The 22,493-nt window shown below is 32.4% G+C and overlaps 1 protein-coding gene across 6 annotated transcripts in view; it reads left to right on the top strand.

Moving 5' to 3' along the window:
* The window catches only part of LOC106879393 (protocadherin gamma-A4), a 318,370-nt gene that overhangs the window by 289,260 nt on the left and 6,617 nt on the right, over nucleotides 1-22,493 (top strand). For 4 of the 6 annotated variants that reach the window (XM_089362739.1, XM_089362738.1, XM_014928939.3 and 1 more), the window contains 2 exons: nucleotides 2,279-4,714; nucleotides 11,432-11,621. In XM_089362739.1, coding sequence (XP_089218865.1) covers nucleotides 2,318-4,714; nucleotides 11,432-11,593 — 2,559 coding nt within the window. In that variant the 5' untranslated portion in view covers nucleotides 2,279-2,317 and the 3' untranslated portion in view covers nucleotides 11,594-11,621. Of the gene's footprint in view, nucleotides 1-2,278; nucleotides 4,715-11,431; nucleotides 11,622-22,493 lie in introns of those variants that run through there. The other 2 variants (XM_089362740.1, XM_014928925.3) reach the window with 2 other exon arrangements.

Here is a 22,493-nt window from a genome sequence, read left to right as displayed (position 1 = left end):
AAATGTTTAGACATCTTCATATATATTCATGCATATATATGTGTGTATGTATATGTGCATGTATATATATATATATATATATATATATATATATATATATATATATATATACATACATATACACATACACAGAGAAACTCATACACAAATATGCACATATATATATTTACATATATTTGCACACACAGACACACATACACGCACAGACACACAGACACACACACACACACACACACTCACATAACTGCACAAAAATACATGTTAACATTTATTCACTTACCAACATGTATAAATATATTTTACTTGGCTTTTCTGAAGTATGAAACTTCCTTAAAATTTATGTTTCTTGCAGACTGAAATGTTAATTATTTCCTATAAAATATTTAAAGTTTAAAGCTACTAAATCTTATTATTTACTTTATTTTTGATTTGACATATGCAGAATTTCTTGTAAGGAACAAAGTTATTTGAATTAATCCGAGTCTGTTACTTGTTATATTCACCAAGTTTATTTTAAAAATAGGCTCTACAACTACTCTAATAGTATTTGTACTAAATGTACTAAGTCTAGCTGGACTAACAAAAGGATCTGTACATAGCTGTTAGATCTTTATTCTTTCTTTTATCCTGTTACTCATTTCCATCATTTGACCGTGGCTAAGCTGAAGCACCACCTTTATTTGAACAAATTGTCCCCCAGGACATATTCATTGTAAGCCTAGTACTTATTCTATCAGTCTCTTTTGCCAAACCGCTAAGTTCAGTTGTCAAGTAGTAGTGGGAGGACAAACACAGACATACAAATACATACATACATACATATATATATATATATATATATATATATATATATATATATATAATATGTGTGACAGGCTTCTTTCAGTTTCTATCTACCAGGCCCACTTACAAGGCTCTGGTTGGCCCAAGGCTATAGTAGAAGACACTTGCCCAAGGTGCCATGCATTGGGCCTGAACCTGGTAAGCAAGCTTCTTACCACACAGCCATGCCTGTGCTTAGAAAAATTATTTCTCTTTCCAACAAAGAACTTTATTAAAAAGAGTCAGGATTCTTGTCATACAAAGTTATCCAAATTTAGAAATATAGACAATCAAGTTTCTAACTCTTGTGTTTCCTTGCGCATTTCTTTGTGATCTTTTCTTTTTTCTGTCAGTAAATGAACATCTTTCATTTTCACTAGTTTTCTGGTGTCTCTTTAATTTGATCATTTGTAATTCAATTAATTTAATGATACTCCTACCTCTCAGGAATCTTTTGTGGGGTATTTCACCACATGCAATATATTACATAATTAAAATTAGTTTTTCTTCCATTGAAGACTGCTTGCTTGTATAAAACTTTTTAATCATAAATGAGGACATTGCCTTGATTGTTGCATCAGTGATGTTTCTCCCAAGTTCAATAATCTATCCCAGTCTTACTGTTCTGCTTTTTCCTCCAACTTCTATATTCTTTGCTACAATTACAAAATAATGTCCATACCACTGCACCATAACAAGTATGTTACATAAATCTTTTTATCTTGTACTAATATTAATATATCTCCTCCCAGACAGCAGGAGCAAAGCTTCCCCCACCCCTGTCAGTAATCTGAATCTTTTTAGGAGAGTTCATAGAACCACATTTATAGGTTCATTTGCCATGAGAGGTGAGGAACATGTTATTTATGACTCTTATCCTTCAATTGATAGTGGGGGAAAGAGAAAGAGAATGGCTTTGTTGTTTTGTTGGTTAAACTAAAACAAAAACGACGACAACAATTCTCTTTGTCTTCACTCTCACACAAATTGCAATGGCTCTGAAACGTTAAGTTCTTCATTCCTTACAACAACTAAACTTATTAAACTCTTCTACAAATTCTCCCATGGACTAACTGTTACCATCCCTAGATATGGCCATTTTCTTCGGAATTCAGATTTTACCCTGTGAATAGTTCTAGAATCACTTACTCTATTCCATTTCCCTTTTCATTTCAATAGTACAGCAACTATTTAACAATACACATTTCATTCTTATAATTTAGCTCTTTATGAATTCATTCTGTATTCTAATGAATAGCATACAAAAATAATATATCTAAAGACAAATAATCTTCAATTACTTTATATAAAATAACTTAGCTATTGCTTCTCTCATTACATTTTGTTTATGAAATATTTACCCATTTTATTTTGTTTATAAATCTGTTCATAAATTTATAAATGTATTTGACTGATTTTCCAACTAAATTTCTTTTCTTTTTCTTTTCTTTTTCAGAAAAATATCGATGCTATGATCTTTTGAATGTAACAGCTTATGAGTATAAATATGTTAGTATTGGTGTATATAGTGTTTGCTTTGTTCCCTCAGTGCCTGAGCGGGAAACTAACTTATTATGTTGAAGAGGAAAAAAGTCCGGGTACTTATGTCGGTGATATTGCAGCTGACACACAACTATTGGACAGTATACCTGTTGAAAATCCTGAGTTAATTAGATTCAGTCAGTTACAACAGAGTGCTACAAGTGATTCAGACCTCTTCAATGTTTCGCGAACAGGAAAGTTGTACACAGCTAAAGTCCTAGATGCTGAAACACTCTGTGTTTATAATGTAGAGTGTTTTAAAACTATCAAAATTGCAGTTCATCAAGCAGGAACTTTCATGAGGATTTTAAAAATTAAGGTCTTTATCAAAGATGTTAATGATCATGAACCAAAATTTCCAGATAAAGAAGTCGAACTCTTTTTTGATGAAAATGATAAAGAAGGAACAACTCAATCAATTCCAGATGCAGTGGATAAAGATGTTGGCATTCTGAATTCCCAAATCACATATCAACTTCGAAAGAATTCAGATGAACCTTTCACTTTGTCTACTTCTAAGAGAGTTGATGGCCGAGCTAAACTTGAAATAACACTGGAAGCCAAACTTGATAGAGAATTAAGGGAAAACTACTTGGTTCAAATTGTGTCCAAAGATGGTGGATTTCCATCCAAGCAAGGTTTATTAAATGTAAAAATATCAGTCAATGATGAAAATGACAATCCGCCTGTATTTTCTCAGAGTATTTACAATATTTCTATCAAACATACTCATCAAATGAATACACCAGTTGCTGTCTTATCTTCCAAAGATTTAGATTCTGGTAGATATGGAAGAGTAACATATCATTTCAGTTCTAAAACAACAGACATTGCTCAATCTTATTTCCAAGTAGAAGAAAACACAGGAGAAATATTTGCTATAAAACAATTTCCCTCCATTCAAAAACTGTCTTATAAGCTCTTTGTTGATGCTCAAGATGGAGGCAATCCTCCACTACGTTCTACTGCTATAGTTTTGATCACAGTCACTAACCAACAGAACAACCCACCAAATATAGATGTCAACTTTGTTTCGGCCTTTTCAGAAAACACTGTAACAATATCAGAAGGAATTAAAGTTGGAAGTTTCATAGCTTATGTCATGGTAACTGATAATGATATTGGACGAAATGGAGAGGTCACTTGTTCTTTAGATCATGACAGGTTTCAATTACGATCCATGGAAGTTAAGGAATACAAAGTGCTTCTGAAGAATTCTGTGGACAGAGAAGCAAAGAATTTATTTAATGTTAAAATAATTTGCCAAGACAGAGGACATCCTCCTCTGCAGACTGAGAAAAAATTTTTCATTAAAGTTGTTGATGTAAATGATGTACAGCCCCAGTTTACAAAAAAGACATTTAAATTTCTGACCTATGAAAATGAAGAGGTAAATTTTCCTGTTGGACTTGTTAATGCCACTGACCCAGACATGGGTGCTGGTGGACAGCTTACTTATTCTTTGTATGGCAAAAATGCCACACTTTTACCTTTCAAAATTACTGACAATGGATTTATTTTAACAAAAAGAGCTTTGGATTACGAGCGTCAAGACATATATGTATTCCAAGTTTTGGTGAAAGACAATGGAATTCCTCCCCTAAACAACACAGTTAATGTTGTAGTTGAAGTGATGGATGAAAATGACAATGCTCCATATTTTACTTTTCCGAGCATCAGTCCCTTTAATTTGGATGTTTATTATGAACCACATAACAACAAAAAAATTATCACTTTGAAAGCTATAGATAACGATAGTCCACGGAATTCATTTCTTCGTTACAAAATAATCCGTGGAAATAACAAACAACTTTTTACTATCAATCCTTACACTGGAGTGTTAACATTTTCACGAACTGTTTATCAAAGTGATGCTGGGTTGTATTATTTGCAGTGCATTGTCAAAGACAGTGGGATTCCAGTTTTGTCAGCTGCAAGCAATCTCTCCATAACTTTAACAGTTAGCAACAAAACTTCTGAGAAGATGGCAGTTGCCCATTCTGATAGTGATAAAAGAATACATCTGAGCTTGGTAGTAATTATTACCTTAGCAGCAGTAACTGTATCAATGGCAGTTGTCATTTCAATATCAATTTGCATTGTCAGATGCAACAATAGTAAAAATGCATCACACAGAGCTGAAATAGTTACGCCAAGTCGGATAAAGAATGAAGAGAAATATTTGATCTCTCGAACTAACAACCCTGTCATCAACACCGGAAATCAGAAAGAAATGATAAATAAAACTACCCATTCATTAAAATCACAAAGTCACCTTTATCCAGAAAATGAATTAGAAAATGAATGGAGGACATCTACAATGGTAAAAAAGCTGCCTATAGCTACACAAGTGAGTTCTTTCATGTTATTATTTCTTATTACAGGGATCTTTGTTTGTAAGGAAAGGGATGTAGTATTTAAATTCATGACAGAGTATCAACTTAACTAATAGATAGAAGCTATGAGAATTTATGTCCTGCCATGCTGTTGTAATACTTTACTTTAAAGGTTGCCTGTTTAGTATGTCATTTTCACAAAGATTAATATAAAGAATTTGATCACTGGTATAAAATAACACAGTCTGAGCATTTTAGATGACTAAGGGACACTTCTGCAATTCATTATTGGAAATCAATATGTCAGGTCAGCAAACACTGGAGATTTTAAACCACATTTTCTTAGTGATTACAAATTTTTCCCCCTTCTCTGTAATTCAAGATTATTCTTGTCCCCAAGGGATTATCACTAATAAATAGCTCTTGCTGGTTAACTATACATTTCAACATTCGTTATTTTCTTCTGTATTTATGGAAGATTAAAATTTAGTGAAATGAATATCTGATTCTTTTAAACTACTTTCAGTTTTATTAAAGCTAAAACCCATTCTCCCTTCTCAAGTTCTTCTCTCATCTAAACTAATCATAGCAAAAATTAATTTCACTATGAAAATGAATCTTCACCAATAAGTTCAGCTTAAGATTGATGAAAAAAAAAAGTAACATTTATAGCAATAAAGGCAACTAAAAATAATAGCTGCAGTTACGAATTGTAAATGATTCTGAATGAATAAATTTGCTTGTTTAGAAATTTTTGAGATAATTGCTTCTGACCTTTGTGCCACACTAGAAAAATAATTACTCCTCTTTTCATATTTCATACATAGAAATACACTAAGGTAAGAACATGCATAACCATAGAGCACATTGAGAGAAATATATCTAAACATCTATATATCTGGGCACAAAAACTTTGATATATATATGCACAAAGTGTTTCAAACAGTTATACATATGGATATCACATACACGCACGTTCACACAGACATACATACATGCATGCATACATGCATACATACATACATACATACATACATACATACATGCATGCATGCATACATACATGCATGCTTACATATATTTATGCATGCATGTGTATGCATGCATATATATGCATACATATGTATGTATGCATGTATATATATATATATATATATATATATATATATGAGTATATATGTGTATGTATGTGTGTGTGTGCGTGCGTGTATGTATATGACTACATGTATATATACTGACAGGAATATGTGTATGTACACTCAAAAAACACACAGCATACACTCAGCTATAAAGACACTTTTTATACATTGAAATACTAAAACACCTACATTCACACACATGCACACACTTACAAACATACACCCACATGCATACACACACACACATACATCCACACACTCTTAACAGACATAAACAAATCAAAAATAACTCAGTTTTATTATTTGACCTAATAATGCCAAAGAATTCATTAGAATTTGATTACTTCATTATTTCAAGAAATAATTTATCATAATCAGTCAGTTAATAAAACAAAAAAACAAACAAAAGAATTAATGAAGGAGAAAGCAATAAACTGTTAAAAGTATTTGTTCAGGAGTAGTTTTCAGAGAATATTTTGTATCTTAGTCTATGTTACTTCTAGATATTTTATTGGAAACTGTATATTTGTGGGGATTTATTTCATTGACGCAAATTTCTCCATAGATTTATTGCTTTTTCTCTCAAATGATAGGTTTGGCACAGAAACTATTCAATATTCACGATATAATTTTTGTAGCCTAAAAATTAAGCAAATAAATTGTAAAACAAGATTGAAAAGGATGTCATTAGTCTACCAATAAGAATATATATCTTCCATTATTTTGGAAAAATCATTAGATAAATACTATTTAGTTGCATATGATTATAGGTTTGACATCATATGTTAGTGTCAGTAAAACCTTACGTTGTTTTTTTTTTACCATTTGTGTCTGCCTAATTGATTTTACCATAAATTTTGGTAACAAAAGATTCATTATGGTATTATTTCTCCATATGATGTTAAAATATTTGATAATTAGATTTATTTATCTCTTACAATACCCGAGGAACAATGATTGATATTTCTTTTCTTAATCCAAAGTCTTTTCAATGGTCGGTTCTTTTCAGAGGTATAATTAACAGAGAAAGTTTTATCAATTCTTTTTTTCTTACCCATGGTACATCTAACTTAATTTGATTTCTATAAATATCTGAATCTATTTAACTATGTTCTTGAAATAGGAGTTGTTGTAGTTGTTTAGTCTGAGGTCAACACTGATAGAGCCTGACCTTTGATCAAACATGAACATCTCCTCATCAACTTAAGGGTATATCATATTGCACCACACAATGTATCATTCTATTTTTTTCTTAAGACATAGATTTTTATTTGAGAAGGATTTATCTGCAAATAAAAGCATACAGCCTGGTGGTTAAGGTGTTCAACTAAAAATCATAAGCTCATGGGTTCAGTTCCTGGACTGAGTGGTACATCATGTCCTTGAGCAAGGCACTTCATTTTCATGTTGCTCCAGTCTACTCAACTGTAAATGAGTACAAGCTCACTGGTAATTTTAATATAACTCAATTTCGATTATTTTTATAAAGTAAAATATTAGGTTGTCACCTCCTAACTGGAAATGATTAATTTAGAGTGAAGGTTTCAATAAGACTTCCATAATTAAAAGTTCATCTGCTTGGCATTATTTATACCATTAAATACTAGAATGTTATTCGAATCAAATTGTTTGTAAAGTACATCTGTGCAAATATTTGATTTAAAAATTATAAGCAACCCTCTCTCCTTACACCTACCACATCCTAGATGTTCTGTTGATGAACTCTGTGTGGAACAAAAGGTTTTCTATATCTGCTTGTGACTACATTAGTGCCTAAACCAACTATCAAATGTATGGTGCATGCTACTAAAGCATACATGTTTATAAGTGATGCTCAACTACACTGAACTTTTCTACCAAGCCATGCTTGCTCACGAGTGATGATTGGCTGTACTCTGATTGTCTGCTATTTCTCACTGATCATGCAGTTATGCAAAGGTTTCTTATTGGTGCATCAAAGAATTTTAAAGATATAGAGAAACTTCCTATTTTATTATGAACTGCTACAGGCAGATGTGCAGGCACATGGCTCAGTAGTTAGGACATTGGGCTTCAATCATGAAGTTATGAGTTCAGTTCCTGGACTGAGCTGTGTGTTATGTTCTTGAGCAAGACACTTTATTTTACATTGCTCCAGTTCACTCAGCTGTTGAAATGAGCTGTCACTGGTCCAAGCTGTATCAGCTTTTGCTTTTCCTTTTGACAACATAGGCAAGATAGAGAGGGGAGACTGGTATGCATGGGTGACTGCTGCCCAAGCACAAACATCCTTACCCAAACTTGTGCCTCAGAGGGGAACTTTCTAAATGCAATCCTATGGTCATTCATGACCGAAGGAGGTCTTTACTCTTACTATTACAGGAAAACATTTTTTACATTGCTGTTACTAAAATGGTTTTTCTCAAGATGACAACTGAGTGACAAATTTTGATTCTATTTATTCAGCATCTTATCCATTAATATTTTGGATTTTCTTAATACAATAAGCTGACAGAATCATTAGTACACCAGGCAAAATGCTTAACTGCATTTCATCCGTCTTTATGTTCTGAGTTCAAATCCACCAAGGTTGATTTTACCTTTCATCATTTCATGATCGATAAAATAAGTACCATTTGAGCACTGGGGTCGATGCAATTGTCTTAACCCTTCCTCTGAGCTTGATGGTTTTGTACCAAAATTTGAAATGAATATTTTGGATATTCTTGATGAAGCATTTTACTTTGATGAAGGATTCCAGATCAAATATGGAATTAATCTCTAGAAGAAGGAGAGTATTGTTATTCTTACACTAAACTCATTCCAAATTAGATTTTACTCAAGCAGAATGATTATGGTGTGTCTGTTATCACTTTCATGATGGCATTGTGTTATCGCTTCATTATTAAAATACATTTATTGACAGTAAATATGGTGATAACAGAGCTTTTAACATTTGTACATTACTCTAGTGTTTAGCCAAGGAGAGTTACTGTGTTCATATTACTTAGGATAGGATTTTAGGTCAGAATTGATAAGCACTAAATATTATTTTATCTTTCCCTTGTTTTAACCAGTGGCCTTCAGAGACACTGGGGTGATGCCTCAAAGGGTTTTTTAACCAAATAAATCAACCCTGGTATTTATTTTTTTAAAGGACTGGTACTTACTGTATTGGTCTCTTTTACTGAATCACTAAGTTAAAGGAGCATAAACAAACCAACACAAGTTGTTGAGCAGAGGGTGACAGACACAAAGACCCACTCATACATAATATATTTACATGCACATATATGCATTAGTTTCCATCTACCAAGTCTTTGGTTAGACAAGGGCTATAGTAGAAGGCTATAGTAGAAGGCACAAAGTAGCACACTGTGAGACTGAACCCAAAATCAAGTGGTTGGGAAGCAAACTTCTTACCATACAGCCATGCTAGCTTAATGCTTTTTAATTATAACAACATCCCTGAATCCTTCTCATAGTAGCTCTATTAATATATTTACATATATATTTCTTCACAGTATATATTCTATAGTTATATGTGTTGGGTCATAGAATACTTCATTATATGTTATTGCTAGAGACTCAGGAAAGTGCAGTTTTCTGTCACATGTCATGTCTATAGGGGTTGGCCATCAAAGACTGCCTAGCCATAAGCTTGATGATACATGATTTTTTTTCTAAGGAAAGTTACAGCAGTGATTCTTGTTGCCTACTGCTTGGTTACTTACAGTTTATTGTGTTAATCTTCAACTCTCCTGAACTCACCTTTGAAGAACAGGGCCTGTTTCACAATTAGGGAGAAGGACTGGTTCACATGACATCAGATTATGGCCAAATGTATGTGGGCTTCTGTGACACATCTCCCTCAAGTCCTTAATGCCTTAGCTACAGGAATTATCTCTTGCTATTTGACCCATAACTGGAGCCCTTAGCATGTATCACCATTCTGGACCAGAACAGATATGCAAGTAGAGGTAACTAAGGAGTAACTCTACACTCTCTGAAACTCTTGGACTCCTGAACTAGAGCCTCACAACTGGCTGCAGTTTAATATCATGCCCAGGACAGTTATAATATTTAGACCATCACACCTATTAAGCACCACTCTTCATAGTGGCCATTATATTTAAGCAAAACATCCAAATACAGAAATGTTAAATCAAGTTCTATTGGATGAAATAAAGATGACACATACTAAAGTAGAGGTGCTTGGTCTAGGGGATAGGGTGTTGGGAACATGATCATATGGTTGTGATTTTGATTTCTGGACCAGGCTACATGTCCTGTATTTGAGCAAGACACTTCATTTTGCATTAATCCAGTCTGCTCTGCTGAAAATAAGTACCAGCCTAGTACAGGTGCAACTCTTTCACTCTCAAGGTGTCACATCTTTGAATTTCTGCTGGGGTAAAAAGGACAGAAGGCAAAGTAGGTATCCATATCAGTGCACAACAACATAGGCACCTAAAACAATTAGCAGGGGCATGGCACATGCTACAAAGTCAAGGTTACACAGTTATATATTTATTTTTTAAAAATTTTATTTATTTATTTCACACACTAAAGCAAAAAGGTTTAAAAGGAATAATAGTTAATAGTTTCCAATTCAAGTTCCGTATGACTTATTCTTTCACTTTGTAGGGTTAAACAAAATAAATAGCTGCAATGTTTTGGGATAAGTAATTTTATTCTGGGACACATAAAACCCATAAATATCAGGAGAAATCAATACAACCAAGTAAATATACCATAGTGACTGTGGAATGTCTTATAAAACCATTTGAATAAATCCAAATGTATCCAACGTTTTGGTTGGTCGATTCTTTTGTAGTTTGAACATTTCATTAAGTTATATAAAAGACTAAAGTTTAATTTCCAAAGAAAGATCTCTGGAGTGTTTTTGTCTTACAGGCATCACAAATGTTCTTTTTACATTCATTGAGTCATGTATGTTTCTCTGATTTATGCTTTGCTGAAAGGTTTTGTGTCATTTTTCCTTTCTTCTTCTGTAGCTTCTCACACATGTTAGTTACTTCTACTAAAAATGTCAATTGTCTTATTCTCAGCTAAGAAGTAATTAATTCAACGATTCTCTCTCAATTTCAATCTGTTGTTTAGTCTGCTGGAACAAATATCCATGGAACCTTGAAATATAATTCGGCAATATCTCTCTGGTAAAAGCAATCGACCAGAGACTGCAGAAGAGAGTTACTGATGCTAGCTCACATTCTGTACGACACTTTTCATTGGGGGTTTTCACCTATTACACATGCTTCAACAGATTTGTACATTTTCGCTTGTATTCACTATTGTCTTTTTGGCAAAACTTTACACATTGTTATTTTTATGCATTCCAGATTTAGACACATTGAAAATTAGGTGCACTGAAGCAAAATCTCTATTTATCTCTATCGACTGCTGCCTGATTTGTTTAAAGGATAAATTTGCCAAATTTTCTGAACAACATTGCAATTTATAAAAGCTTTAGAATCACTAATATATAGTTATATATATAGGATTTGAACTTCAATTATTCTAATTATTTCTGCTACCATTGTGGTTTACATTATTATATACTTTGAAATGTAATTTTTTTTTTTTCAATAGATATATAGTCAACAGGTTGCTATGACATCTGATGGTAGAAGGCTAGACGAAAATGCATTTTTCTCCTGTGACACAATGTCATCTCACAAGAGCAGTGGACATATTTGGAGTGAAAGATACACAGGGCAGTATGAAGAACTTCCGGGTATGGAGTTAAGTTAATCCATGGATCAACTACAATTATTATCAGGTAATTAGATAGCAAAATGATATTTAAATATATTATGCATGCTCACATATATATATCATAACTCAATGCATAACACACACAATAACAAACAAGCACAATACTTTAAACGTATGTTTTATATGAGTGAGGTATAAAATGATTCTACAAGCTTATAGCCAAGGGGTATCTCTCACAAGAGAATTCACTGAATTGTTTAATATATATATATCATTGTCATAATCATCATCATTTAGCAACAACTTTTCCATGCTTGCATGAGTCAGATGGAATTTCTCTGAGGCAGATTTTTCACAGTTGGATGCTTCTGTTGCTTACCCTCATCTGTTTTCAAGCAAGGTAAAACTTACCCATGGCCAGGCATGTTTTTCATGGAAGACTGGAAATGAACTATAACATCTGTTTGGCAGTGATGCTCCTTTACTGCCATCACACTGTGTCGATCTAAGGCTACACACAAACACACATAAACACACGCACACGCACGCAAGCACACACACACACACACACACACACACACACAAAGTCATATTATTGAGCCTAGGACTCATGGGGCCAGTTACTGGTTTCCATGGCAACCAAGATCACAACATTCCTCCTGAATGGGATGCTGGTTCATTGATGGGTTTAAGGTAAGCAACTTTTGGACAGAGGGGTCAAGCTGATTACTGCAACCTCAGTACTTGACTGGTACTTTATTTTATGGAGTCTGAAGGGATGGAAGGTAAAGTTGACCCTGGTGGGATTTGGACTCAGAGCATAAAGCGCTTGAAGAAGTGCCACTTAACATTTTGTCCAATGTGATAACAATTCTGTAAGGTTGCCTTGTGTGTGTGTGTGTGTGTGTGTGTGTGTGTGTGTGTGTGTTGTGTGTGTATGATGTTTATAAACATATGTATATATATATATATATATATATATATATATATATATATATACACACACACACATATGTATATACACTCATTCACAAGGATTTGGTTAGCCTAAACCTAATGTAGAAGACAATTGGTCAAAGAGCTGGACAATAGGACTGAACCAAACAACACCTGACCAAGAAGTAAGGTCCTCAGCTACACAACCATATCTAACTATCTATTTATATATCTATTTATCTATATGTCTGTCTGTTGCTCTTTCTGTTGGTCTGCCTGTCTGTCTGTCTATCTATCTATCTATCTTTCTATCCATGTATGTATGTATGTACATATGTATGTATGTATGCATGCATGTGTGTATGTATGTATATACTTTTGTGTATATGTACATATTTAATAGCCAATTTACTTAGCTACTGAAATTTTACTCACTGAATTACCAACATTTTAACCACAAGAACTGTATAATAAATCCCATAATTAGCACAACAGTATTACATTGTAAATATAGCATTAATATTAGAAGAAATTCGAAATCTGAGCAGACTAAATATGGACAAAAGTTAGTGAATAAGTTTTTTAAATTGGTACCGGAAGATTGTAGAATGTAGTATTTCTTTGTTTGGAATATTTTGGAACCTCCAATAAAATGCAGTTCTCGTGATTTAAGGATAATGCAGAAGTTTGTAAGTTCACAAATTGTTATATTGCACGTTCCGCTTTGCGTGCCTTCGCCAAAAGTGTACCTCTACTCAACTATCAAACTCTCACTTCTGATGACTCGACTCAACAGAACTCGACGTCTAGACTACCAATGGCTCTGGCTCGCTCTACTCGACGCTTCTCAACTAGCTATCACATCCACTATTAATATGTATTGGACTAGCCTACATATTGTCTGGGGGCGTCCACACAACACAAATGTGATTGGTAGATGAAATTGTACTTAAAGTAAATCTGGTGTGTATTCAGTTTGCAAAATAGAATTTAACTGGAACTTCTTTCAATACCTCTTCTACATATTGAATAGGGCTGTTTACCCGATGGAAACAATTTAATCTCCTTTCTGGTTAATACAAACTTTGGTCTTCATTAGGCTAACTTTAAAGCCCTTTGATTCCAGGTTTTGTCTCCACACCAGGAATTTTTTCCTCTAATTCTGCTATAAGAGCGATGTCATCAGCATATAGTAGTTCAAAAGGGCAGTCATATTTAAATTCCTCTGTTATGTCCTGGAGGATTGTGGTGAATAAAAGTGGACTGAGAACTGAAGCCTGGCGAGCCTCTACTTGTCCACTATATTCATCACTCTACTCGTGGCTGACTCTCACCTTAGTAACAGCATCACTATACATAGCTTGTACCGCTCTAAGAAGCCACTCATCTATTCCCAACCTTCCTTAGAGACCACCAAATAACTGAGCAAGGGACTCTGGCAAAAGTTTTCTCCAGGTCAATGAAAGCCAAATACAATGGTTTGCTTTTGATCAGATACTTCTCCTACAGCTGTCTTACTAGTAAGATGGCATCTGTGGTACTCTTCCCAAGCACAAAACCAAACTGCATCTCATCTTGTTTAACTCTATTCCCAATCAGTTGTGCTATAACTCTCTCTGTAACTTTCATGACCTAGTCCATCAGTTTGATACCTCTGTAGTTGTTTCTATCCAAAGCATCACATTTACTCTTGTAACAGCTAATATATTCCAGTCATTGAAGATGACACCTTCCTGGATTGCCTGATTAACTATACAAGTGATTAGGCTGTTTCCTACTCCACAAGGTATTTTAAGTGTATCAGCAATGATTCTTGATGGTCCAGGAGCTTTCCTTGTCTTCATATCCTTGATTGCCTAATCTATCATTCTGCTGCTAACTCTGATGGCTGGTCCCTCAGTTGATTCTATGTTTGAAAGATTCTCCTTCTCCCATGCATTCTTCACATTTAGCAATCTTTCATGGTGGTATTTCCATGCATCTTTCTTCTGTGTGTGTGTGTGTGTAAATATATATATCAAACAGCTCAAGTTTCAATCTACCAAATCACATTCGCCCACAATTCTTTGGTTGGTCTGGAGCTATAGTAGAAGTCACTTTCTCAAGATGCTACTCTGTAGGTCTGAATCCAAGACCATGTGGTTGTGAAGTAAGCTTCTTATGCTCACAGCTATGCCTTCACCTATAATGCTAAGCCAGAGTCTATTTGATTATCTTTAATATTTTTCTTCGAAATTCTCAAATACTGCACACATTCTTGAAAATCTTATTAATTTTGAGAGGAATTTCTGTTTAATTTCAGACAAAAGATTTCAATAAGCTAATATTTGCATATCAATTATTGCAAAACATTAAATGAATGAAATTGACATTGGATACTTGTAACTCTGATAACAAACTTGTAAAATTAACGAAGAAGCAAAAGATTTTTACATGAAAATAATCAATTCTGTCCTCACTCATATTACAATATGCATACATACTTGTATATATATATGTATTTATAAGTATATATATATATATATATATATATATATATATATATATATATATATATATATATATATATGCATATGTGTGTGTATATGTTTATGTGTGTGTGAATGTGTGTGTGTATGTACATATATTCATGCACATATATATATTCTTATATGTACATACATAATATATTTTATGGTATATTTATATATATATGTGTGTGTGTGACATATGATGTATTTGTGATTGTCCATGTATACTTTATTACTTAGGCCCAGATTTTTGAAGTCAATATAATTGATATTTGAACATCATTTGTGAGAGGTTTTGTTGTTTTTTATAATTAACAAACCATGAAAGCCAGTAAGGGTTAGTAGTAATACATGTAAATGACATCCACGCAGTTTGCATTTTACTAAAATCTACTAACGAGTTATTGGTGGACACACTGATGAATATAAGGTAACAGTGACAAAGGAGGTGATCTTTCAGAGGCTTGCAATTCTAGGAATGAAGCAAGGATTGCAGTATTTTTCTATGAAATCTGGCAGATAAATACCGTAAAAATATCACAAGAAAGTGAAGTAAGTTCATTGGATGATATGCAGTCTTGCTTGTAAAAAAAAGTGGGAGTCATTGTAGGAACAATAGAAGAGGCAGAGACATGACACAGCATGCAGGCTGTTAGTGGGTTGGAGGTTAAAATATTCACTGATGAGTGAACGCTTGCTGATCAATCAGATAGCCTTTGTATTGTATACACATGCATGCACACTTGAACATACATTATATATACATGATATTTACATATTAAAAATTAAACACTCGGAAAACAATTTTTATTCAAATATGAAGATACATTTTTGTTGAAATTACATCATTTACTGCATTCATACTATTTAAAAATTCAAATTTATATTTATTCATAATTAAACTTTAATAATTAATGCCTCTAACACGATTATCTTGTACATCTCTAATCTTTTTAATCATAATGTTAGCAAGCTTTCATAATAAAATTGGCCCCAAATTTATACCATTCTTCTCCCTGAATTGCTGCAAATAAAATTCCTTGCTTCTGAATGTTCTTAAATGCGGCTTTAATTTAATGACTTGCCATAAAATTTTCAACTGGGTTCACATCTAGAGAATGGGTGGGAACCTCCTTTTTTTTATATTTTTGAAGACCATATTGAATTAGATTTAATCTAAACAAGACCACATTAAAGAAAATTTTATTAAATATATGGAAAAATGTAATTACATTTATTGTGAAAATGTAATTATAAATATTGAAGTAAGAAATAAAAATGTAAATTGACCTTTTAATTACTTATGTATGTATGTATGTGTGTGCATGCGTGCACACATGTGTATGTGTATATTTATATACATACATATATATATATGTATATATATATATATATATATATATATATATATATATATATATATATATATATATATGCATATATATATGCATATATATATATATGCCCTTTCCTCTCTCTTAATATATATATATGCATATATATATATATGCCCTTTCCTCTCTCTTAATATATATATATATATATATATATATATATATATATATATATATATATATATATATACATATATATATATATATATATATATGTGTGTGTGTGTGTGTGTGTGTATACAAACACACACACACACATAGATATATTGATAGATAGATAGATAGATATTATAGGCACAGACATGGCTAGGTTAAGAAATTTGCTTTGCAATCACATAGTTTGGAGTTCAGTTTCACTGCATGGTATCTTGAGGAGTTTTTTCCTACCAGCCTTGTGAATGGTATTATTAAACAGAAACTATTTATAAGTTATCTCCTACCTATGCTACCATGAAAAAAAACAGACAATGAATGAATGAATAAGTGAATGGATATTTCTGGATCTATTTTTCTATCACTTTAGAAAGCATGAGTATGGGAGCTGTCATGGCTGTTTGTAGGGAATTTCGTTCCCAACCTCGTTGCTTGGTCTCAGTCCCACTATGTAGCATCTTGGAAAAGTGTCTTCTGCTATAGCTCAGGCCAACCAAGGCCTTGTTGAGTGGATTTGGTTATCAGAAATCCAGAGAAACATGTCGTGTGTGTGAATGTGTTTGTGTGTGTGTGTGTGTGTGTGCACGTGCATGTGTGTGTATGTGAATGTATGAGTGTTTATATATGTGTGTTTGTGTGTGTGTGTGTGTATGTGTGGTGTATGTGTTTGCTTGTATGTTACTGTCCTCTAGGTTTGGCATCACATGATAGTTATAAGTGAGTCCCACCATCATGCAAGCAGTATCCTTCATTTTCAATCGTCTCAGACACATCTGGTCATCAAGGAAACATTACCATACAGGAAAACAGTCGAGGGTTGGTGACAGGAAGAGCATCGGACCATAACAAGTCCACCTCAACAAGTTCTGTTCAACCATGTGAATATGGAAAAGTGAATGTAAAAAAATGTAACAGTGGTGATTAAAGTTCCTTAATAAGGAGGGATGGGTCTGTTTCTTGTTTCTTGCAGTTAAAGATGATTTTTGTGAGACTGCTTTTATCTCTTCAAATGTTGAGAGGGTTTTTCTTCTCCAGTCAGACCCAGTTTTTTCTGGTTATTAACTGTCTTTACAAATTTTAAGGGCTTTTTCTATGTATGGAATTAATGGGATGGTTAATTAAATTTTTTCTTTGGTTTCCTTTGATGCAGCTGGATCTAAAACCTTTAACATGAAGTGAAAGAAACTTTCCTTTCTTAGTACATGATAAAAATTTGCTTTTCTTAATGGAAAACGTCAACCCTGAAATGAATAATAAACTTGCTCCATTACTTTAATGAAGACCGATTTGCTGTTGGTATGTTGGTGGTCATTGTTCAGCGAGTCAACACATGGACATAAATACTCTCAGCCATGATGCTCTGTTTCAGAGGTGCCTGAGAATAAAATCAGTCAATATCCTTCAAGAGAAGGTTTAGCTGCATTTTCTTGCATGTCGAACTACCATGTAAATGCACCCTTCTTGTATTTTTGTGTAAAGGTGTATATGTTTGTTTATGCGCATGTATGTGTATGTTTATATATAAGAGAGGGGGGAGATGGAGAGGGGAGGGAGGTGGAGAGGGGGAAGGGAACATGTATTTATTCAGCAAAATATTTAGCATAGTCCTAGAGAGTTTGTTGTAGCATCTCTTTCTTTTCAAAAACTCCTTCTATATCTATCTATCTATCTGTCTGTCTGTTTGTCTGTCTATCTATCTATCACTCTCTCTCTATATATATGTGTGTGTGTATATATATATATATATATATATATATATATATATATATATACAGAGAGAGAGAGAGGAGAGAGAAAGAGGGATACATTTTATATATACACACACTCACACATATATATCTATTTATATATATATATGTTTCTGTGTGCATATGTATACACACATATATATCTCTATATATTGGTATACACACATATTTAATATACTCAGTATATATATGCATATATGTACAATAAATATATACAAAATATTTCATATATATATATTTATTAGGCATTGTGTTTGTAATTGCCATAAAAACATAGTCTATCAAGTTCTTTTCTTTTTTTTCCACTCTGGTGGAGGATGGTGGTGGGGAACTATTTTCTAATACATCCATTTATGTCAACATGCACATCTTTTTACTTATCATAAATATAATATCTCCTTTATTTTTCTTATATAAATACTTTATTAAATTTTCTCTCCCTATTATTTGTACACAAACAAGCATCTTGTTATTACGGATCCTTTTGTCATCTTTTTTTTTTCTTGCTTGCTTCCATCAAATGTTCTCTTACATCCTCACAATTATTATTATTATTACTATTATTATTATTATTATTATTAAGCTTTGTGTTTTTTATCTTTATTTATTTATCTACTTATGCATTTATCATCATCACCATCACCACCACCACCATCATCATCATTGCCGTCATCATTATTATTATTATTATTATTATTATTATTATTATTTGCTTTTCTATTGCTGCCTCATGAGAGTAAAACCACATTTGTCAGATATAACAAGATCTATATTATTGTTTATTAACCTTATTGTTGTTATTGTTGTTGTTGTTGTTATCATCATCATCATCATCATGAGTCATTCACGGATCTATTTCTCACAAGGTGGTCATCATTATATTACTGGAACATTTATTCTTTTATCTTATCTTTCATTATTTAGTAATATTAGTTTGTATTCCTTATTCTTTTCGTCTTTCTCACTCTCTTGCTTTCTAAACATAGATTTTTATCATTATATACAAAATATAACATGATGAAGACATGCCCAATGGATATATTATGCTATTCTGTTGCATTATATATTTATTTATTTTTTCTATCTAATATAATGAAAATATAACAATGTTGAGATGGAGAATAGAAGTCTACAGTTTTACACTACAAGCCTCATTAGCGACATTAGTAATTATATATAAGGAAGGAATTTTCTTATTCAGTAATAGTGAAGGGAAAACATCATAACATTAATATGTCACCATAGATAGTTTCATTTTAATGTCACCATTGTTTTTGTATATTTTTATAGGTTTTATCTATCTATCTATCTACACACACACACACACACACACACACACACACACATATATATGCATATATATATACGTATATAGATGTATGTGTGTGTATATGTATATTTTACACACACACATACATATACATCTATGTACATATATGTATGTGTGTGTATAATATACATATGAATTTATATAAATGTGTACATATATATATATCATCATCGTCGTTTAACGTCTGCTTTCCATGCAAGCATAGGTTGGACGATTTGACTGAGGACTGGTGAACCAGATGGCTACACCAGGCTCCAATCTGATTTGGCAGAGTTTCTACAGCTGGATGCCCTTCCTAACGCCAACCACTCCGAGAGTGTAGTGGGTGCTTTTACGTGCCACCAGCAAGCACAAAGGCCAGTCAGGAGGTACTGGCAATGGCCATGCTCAAAATGGTGTATTTTATGTGCCACCCGCACAATATATATATATATATATATATATATATATATATATATATATATGCACATATGCATGCACACAGCCACACAAACAGACAACTCTTATATGTTTTTAAAGGTGCAGACACAACTGCATGGTTAAGAAGCTTGTTTAGCAATCATGGGTTTCTGGGTTCAGTCCTGCTATACCCTATAGACCTTCTTTTGAATATATATATACACATATGATTATATAGAAAAATATATATGTTTATATACATGTGTGTGTGAGTGTTTGTTTGTGTGCATCTGTTCATAGTGGTGAAATATACCATTAGCGACACCTACATAAAGAAGATATTCAGTGCTGTAGTGACTTAATTTTACAAGTAGTAAGTAATTGAATTGAATTCAAGTCAGCAATGCAAACCGTTGAATCACTCATCAATCTCATCAATTTTACAATAATTATGATGCGGTTTATGCTTGGAGCAAGATGAACTTGGAAAGTTCATCAACTATAAGTGTCATTGAGAACTTGGACACAAAATAGCTTCCGTGACAGGATATGAATTAGAAACACTCAGCTGGATGTCCATTACCTTATTGAAATGACCATTCACGAATTTTCATGGCGATTATTATTATTATTATTATTATTATTATTATAATGCTTCAGTAATTGTTCAATTCATTACTTGATTGAAAACTGAAAACAGTGTTAGCATAATTTCACAGTGAATTTCAAACAACAGTTGTGACAAGAACGCTCACGCTGCGACAGTCCAAAGTATGAGTCAGTAAGATGTTGGTTTGGAGTGTGGAAGATTTGAAAAGTGACTCAAAGAATGTGCAAGACAGCAGAGAAAACTGGAAAGATTTGATAAGCATAAAAATAATAAATCATAAAATTATTGTATGTGTGTGTGTGTGTATATATATATATATGTTATATATATATATATATATATATATATATATATATATATATATATATATATATATACATATATGAAAATATATGTGTGTGTGTGTCTGTGTGTATATATATATATATATATATATATATATATATATACACATAATATGTATGCACACACATAATACAGTTCTATATTTAAGAGATGAAGAATTATGTACATTATTTACATCAAATGTAAACAATGTAAATAATGTACATATATACACATGTGTATATATATATATATATATATATATATATATATATATATATATGTATATATCTGTATATGTATAAATATATAATACATATATGTTCGTATAATACTTATAAATAATAAATATGTGTGTATCTATTTATCTATTTATTTATATATATATATATATATATATAAATATATATATATATATATATATATATATATATATATATATATATATATATATATATATATATATATATATATATATATTATATAGATAGATAGATAGATAAATAGATTGATAGATAGATAGATAGATACAGAGAGAGATACATGTATATGTGTATATATACGAATACAGTTATACATATATATATGCACATACATATATATATATATACATATATACATATACATGTTTGTGCATGTATGTGTTGTGTACATGTATATCTGTATGTATATATATATCACATTTGTTGTTTTCTTTACAAATACTTTCAATCCATTAAATGTGTTGGGTAAGAGATTTGATCTAAATTTGAATCTTGAGATTTATATTGTTGTGTTTTGGCAAAGATCATTTTTGTTTTATTTTTTCCTTTTTGAAATAATTATATACACATACACACACAAACACACCTACAGAAATACACATATGCACATATATGGGAATGGCTGCTCACATACATACATACACAGAAGCACATGCTATTGTAATTTTATTCGTTATCTTTTTTGAATGTGATTGTCCCATTATAATTGTTTGTTTTTTTTAGCATAATTATCAATGTCTTGATAAAATCAGGGCAGGGTGCTGAGACAGCTGAGCATCACACAAAATAATAATATTCTTGTATTTATGTTCAGAAGACAATTTATTCATTGATTCCATCTACATGAAAAACCGAAAAAAAAAAAGAAAAAAATTTAAGTTTAGTTTGTGCTAATATATTTAACAAAGCAATCGTCGTTGTCATTGTTGTCATCATCATTGCTGTCGGTGGTGGTAGCAATGGTAACAGCAACGGTGGCAGTAATGTTAGCAGCGGTGTTTAGCATCCACTTCATGCTTGCATGAGTTGGACAGAACTTGTTGAGGTGTATTTTCTTGGGCCAGATTCCTGACCTATTGCCAAGCCTCACCTGTTTCCAAGGATGGTAATATTCACTAAAACCAGACTTGTTTTCACAGGAGATTTCAAATGAGGGACGACATTGCTTGCATAATGATGAGAGCGCACACACACACACACACACACACACTTACATATACATACATACATATATATATATATATATATATGCTAGGCTTCTTTCAGTTT

Source organism: Octopus bimaculoides, chromosome 14 (genome assembly GCF_046866305.1).
Source record: "Octopus bimaculoides isolate indiv1 chromosome 14, ASM4686630v1, whole genome shotgun sequence".
In the NCBI taxonomy this organism is placed as follows: domain Eukaryota; kingdom Metazoa; phylum Mollusca; class Cephalopoda; order Octopoda; family Octopodidae; genus Octopus; species Octopus bimaculoides.
Note: the sequence above shows the minus strand (reverse complement) of the source record. Positions and strands in the feature narration are given on the sequence as shown.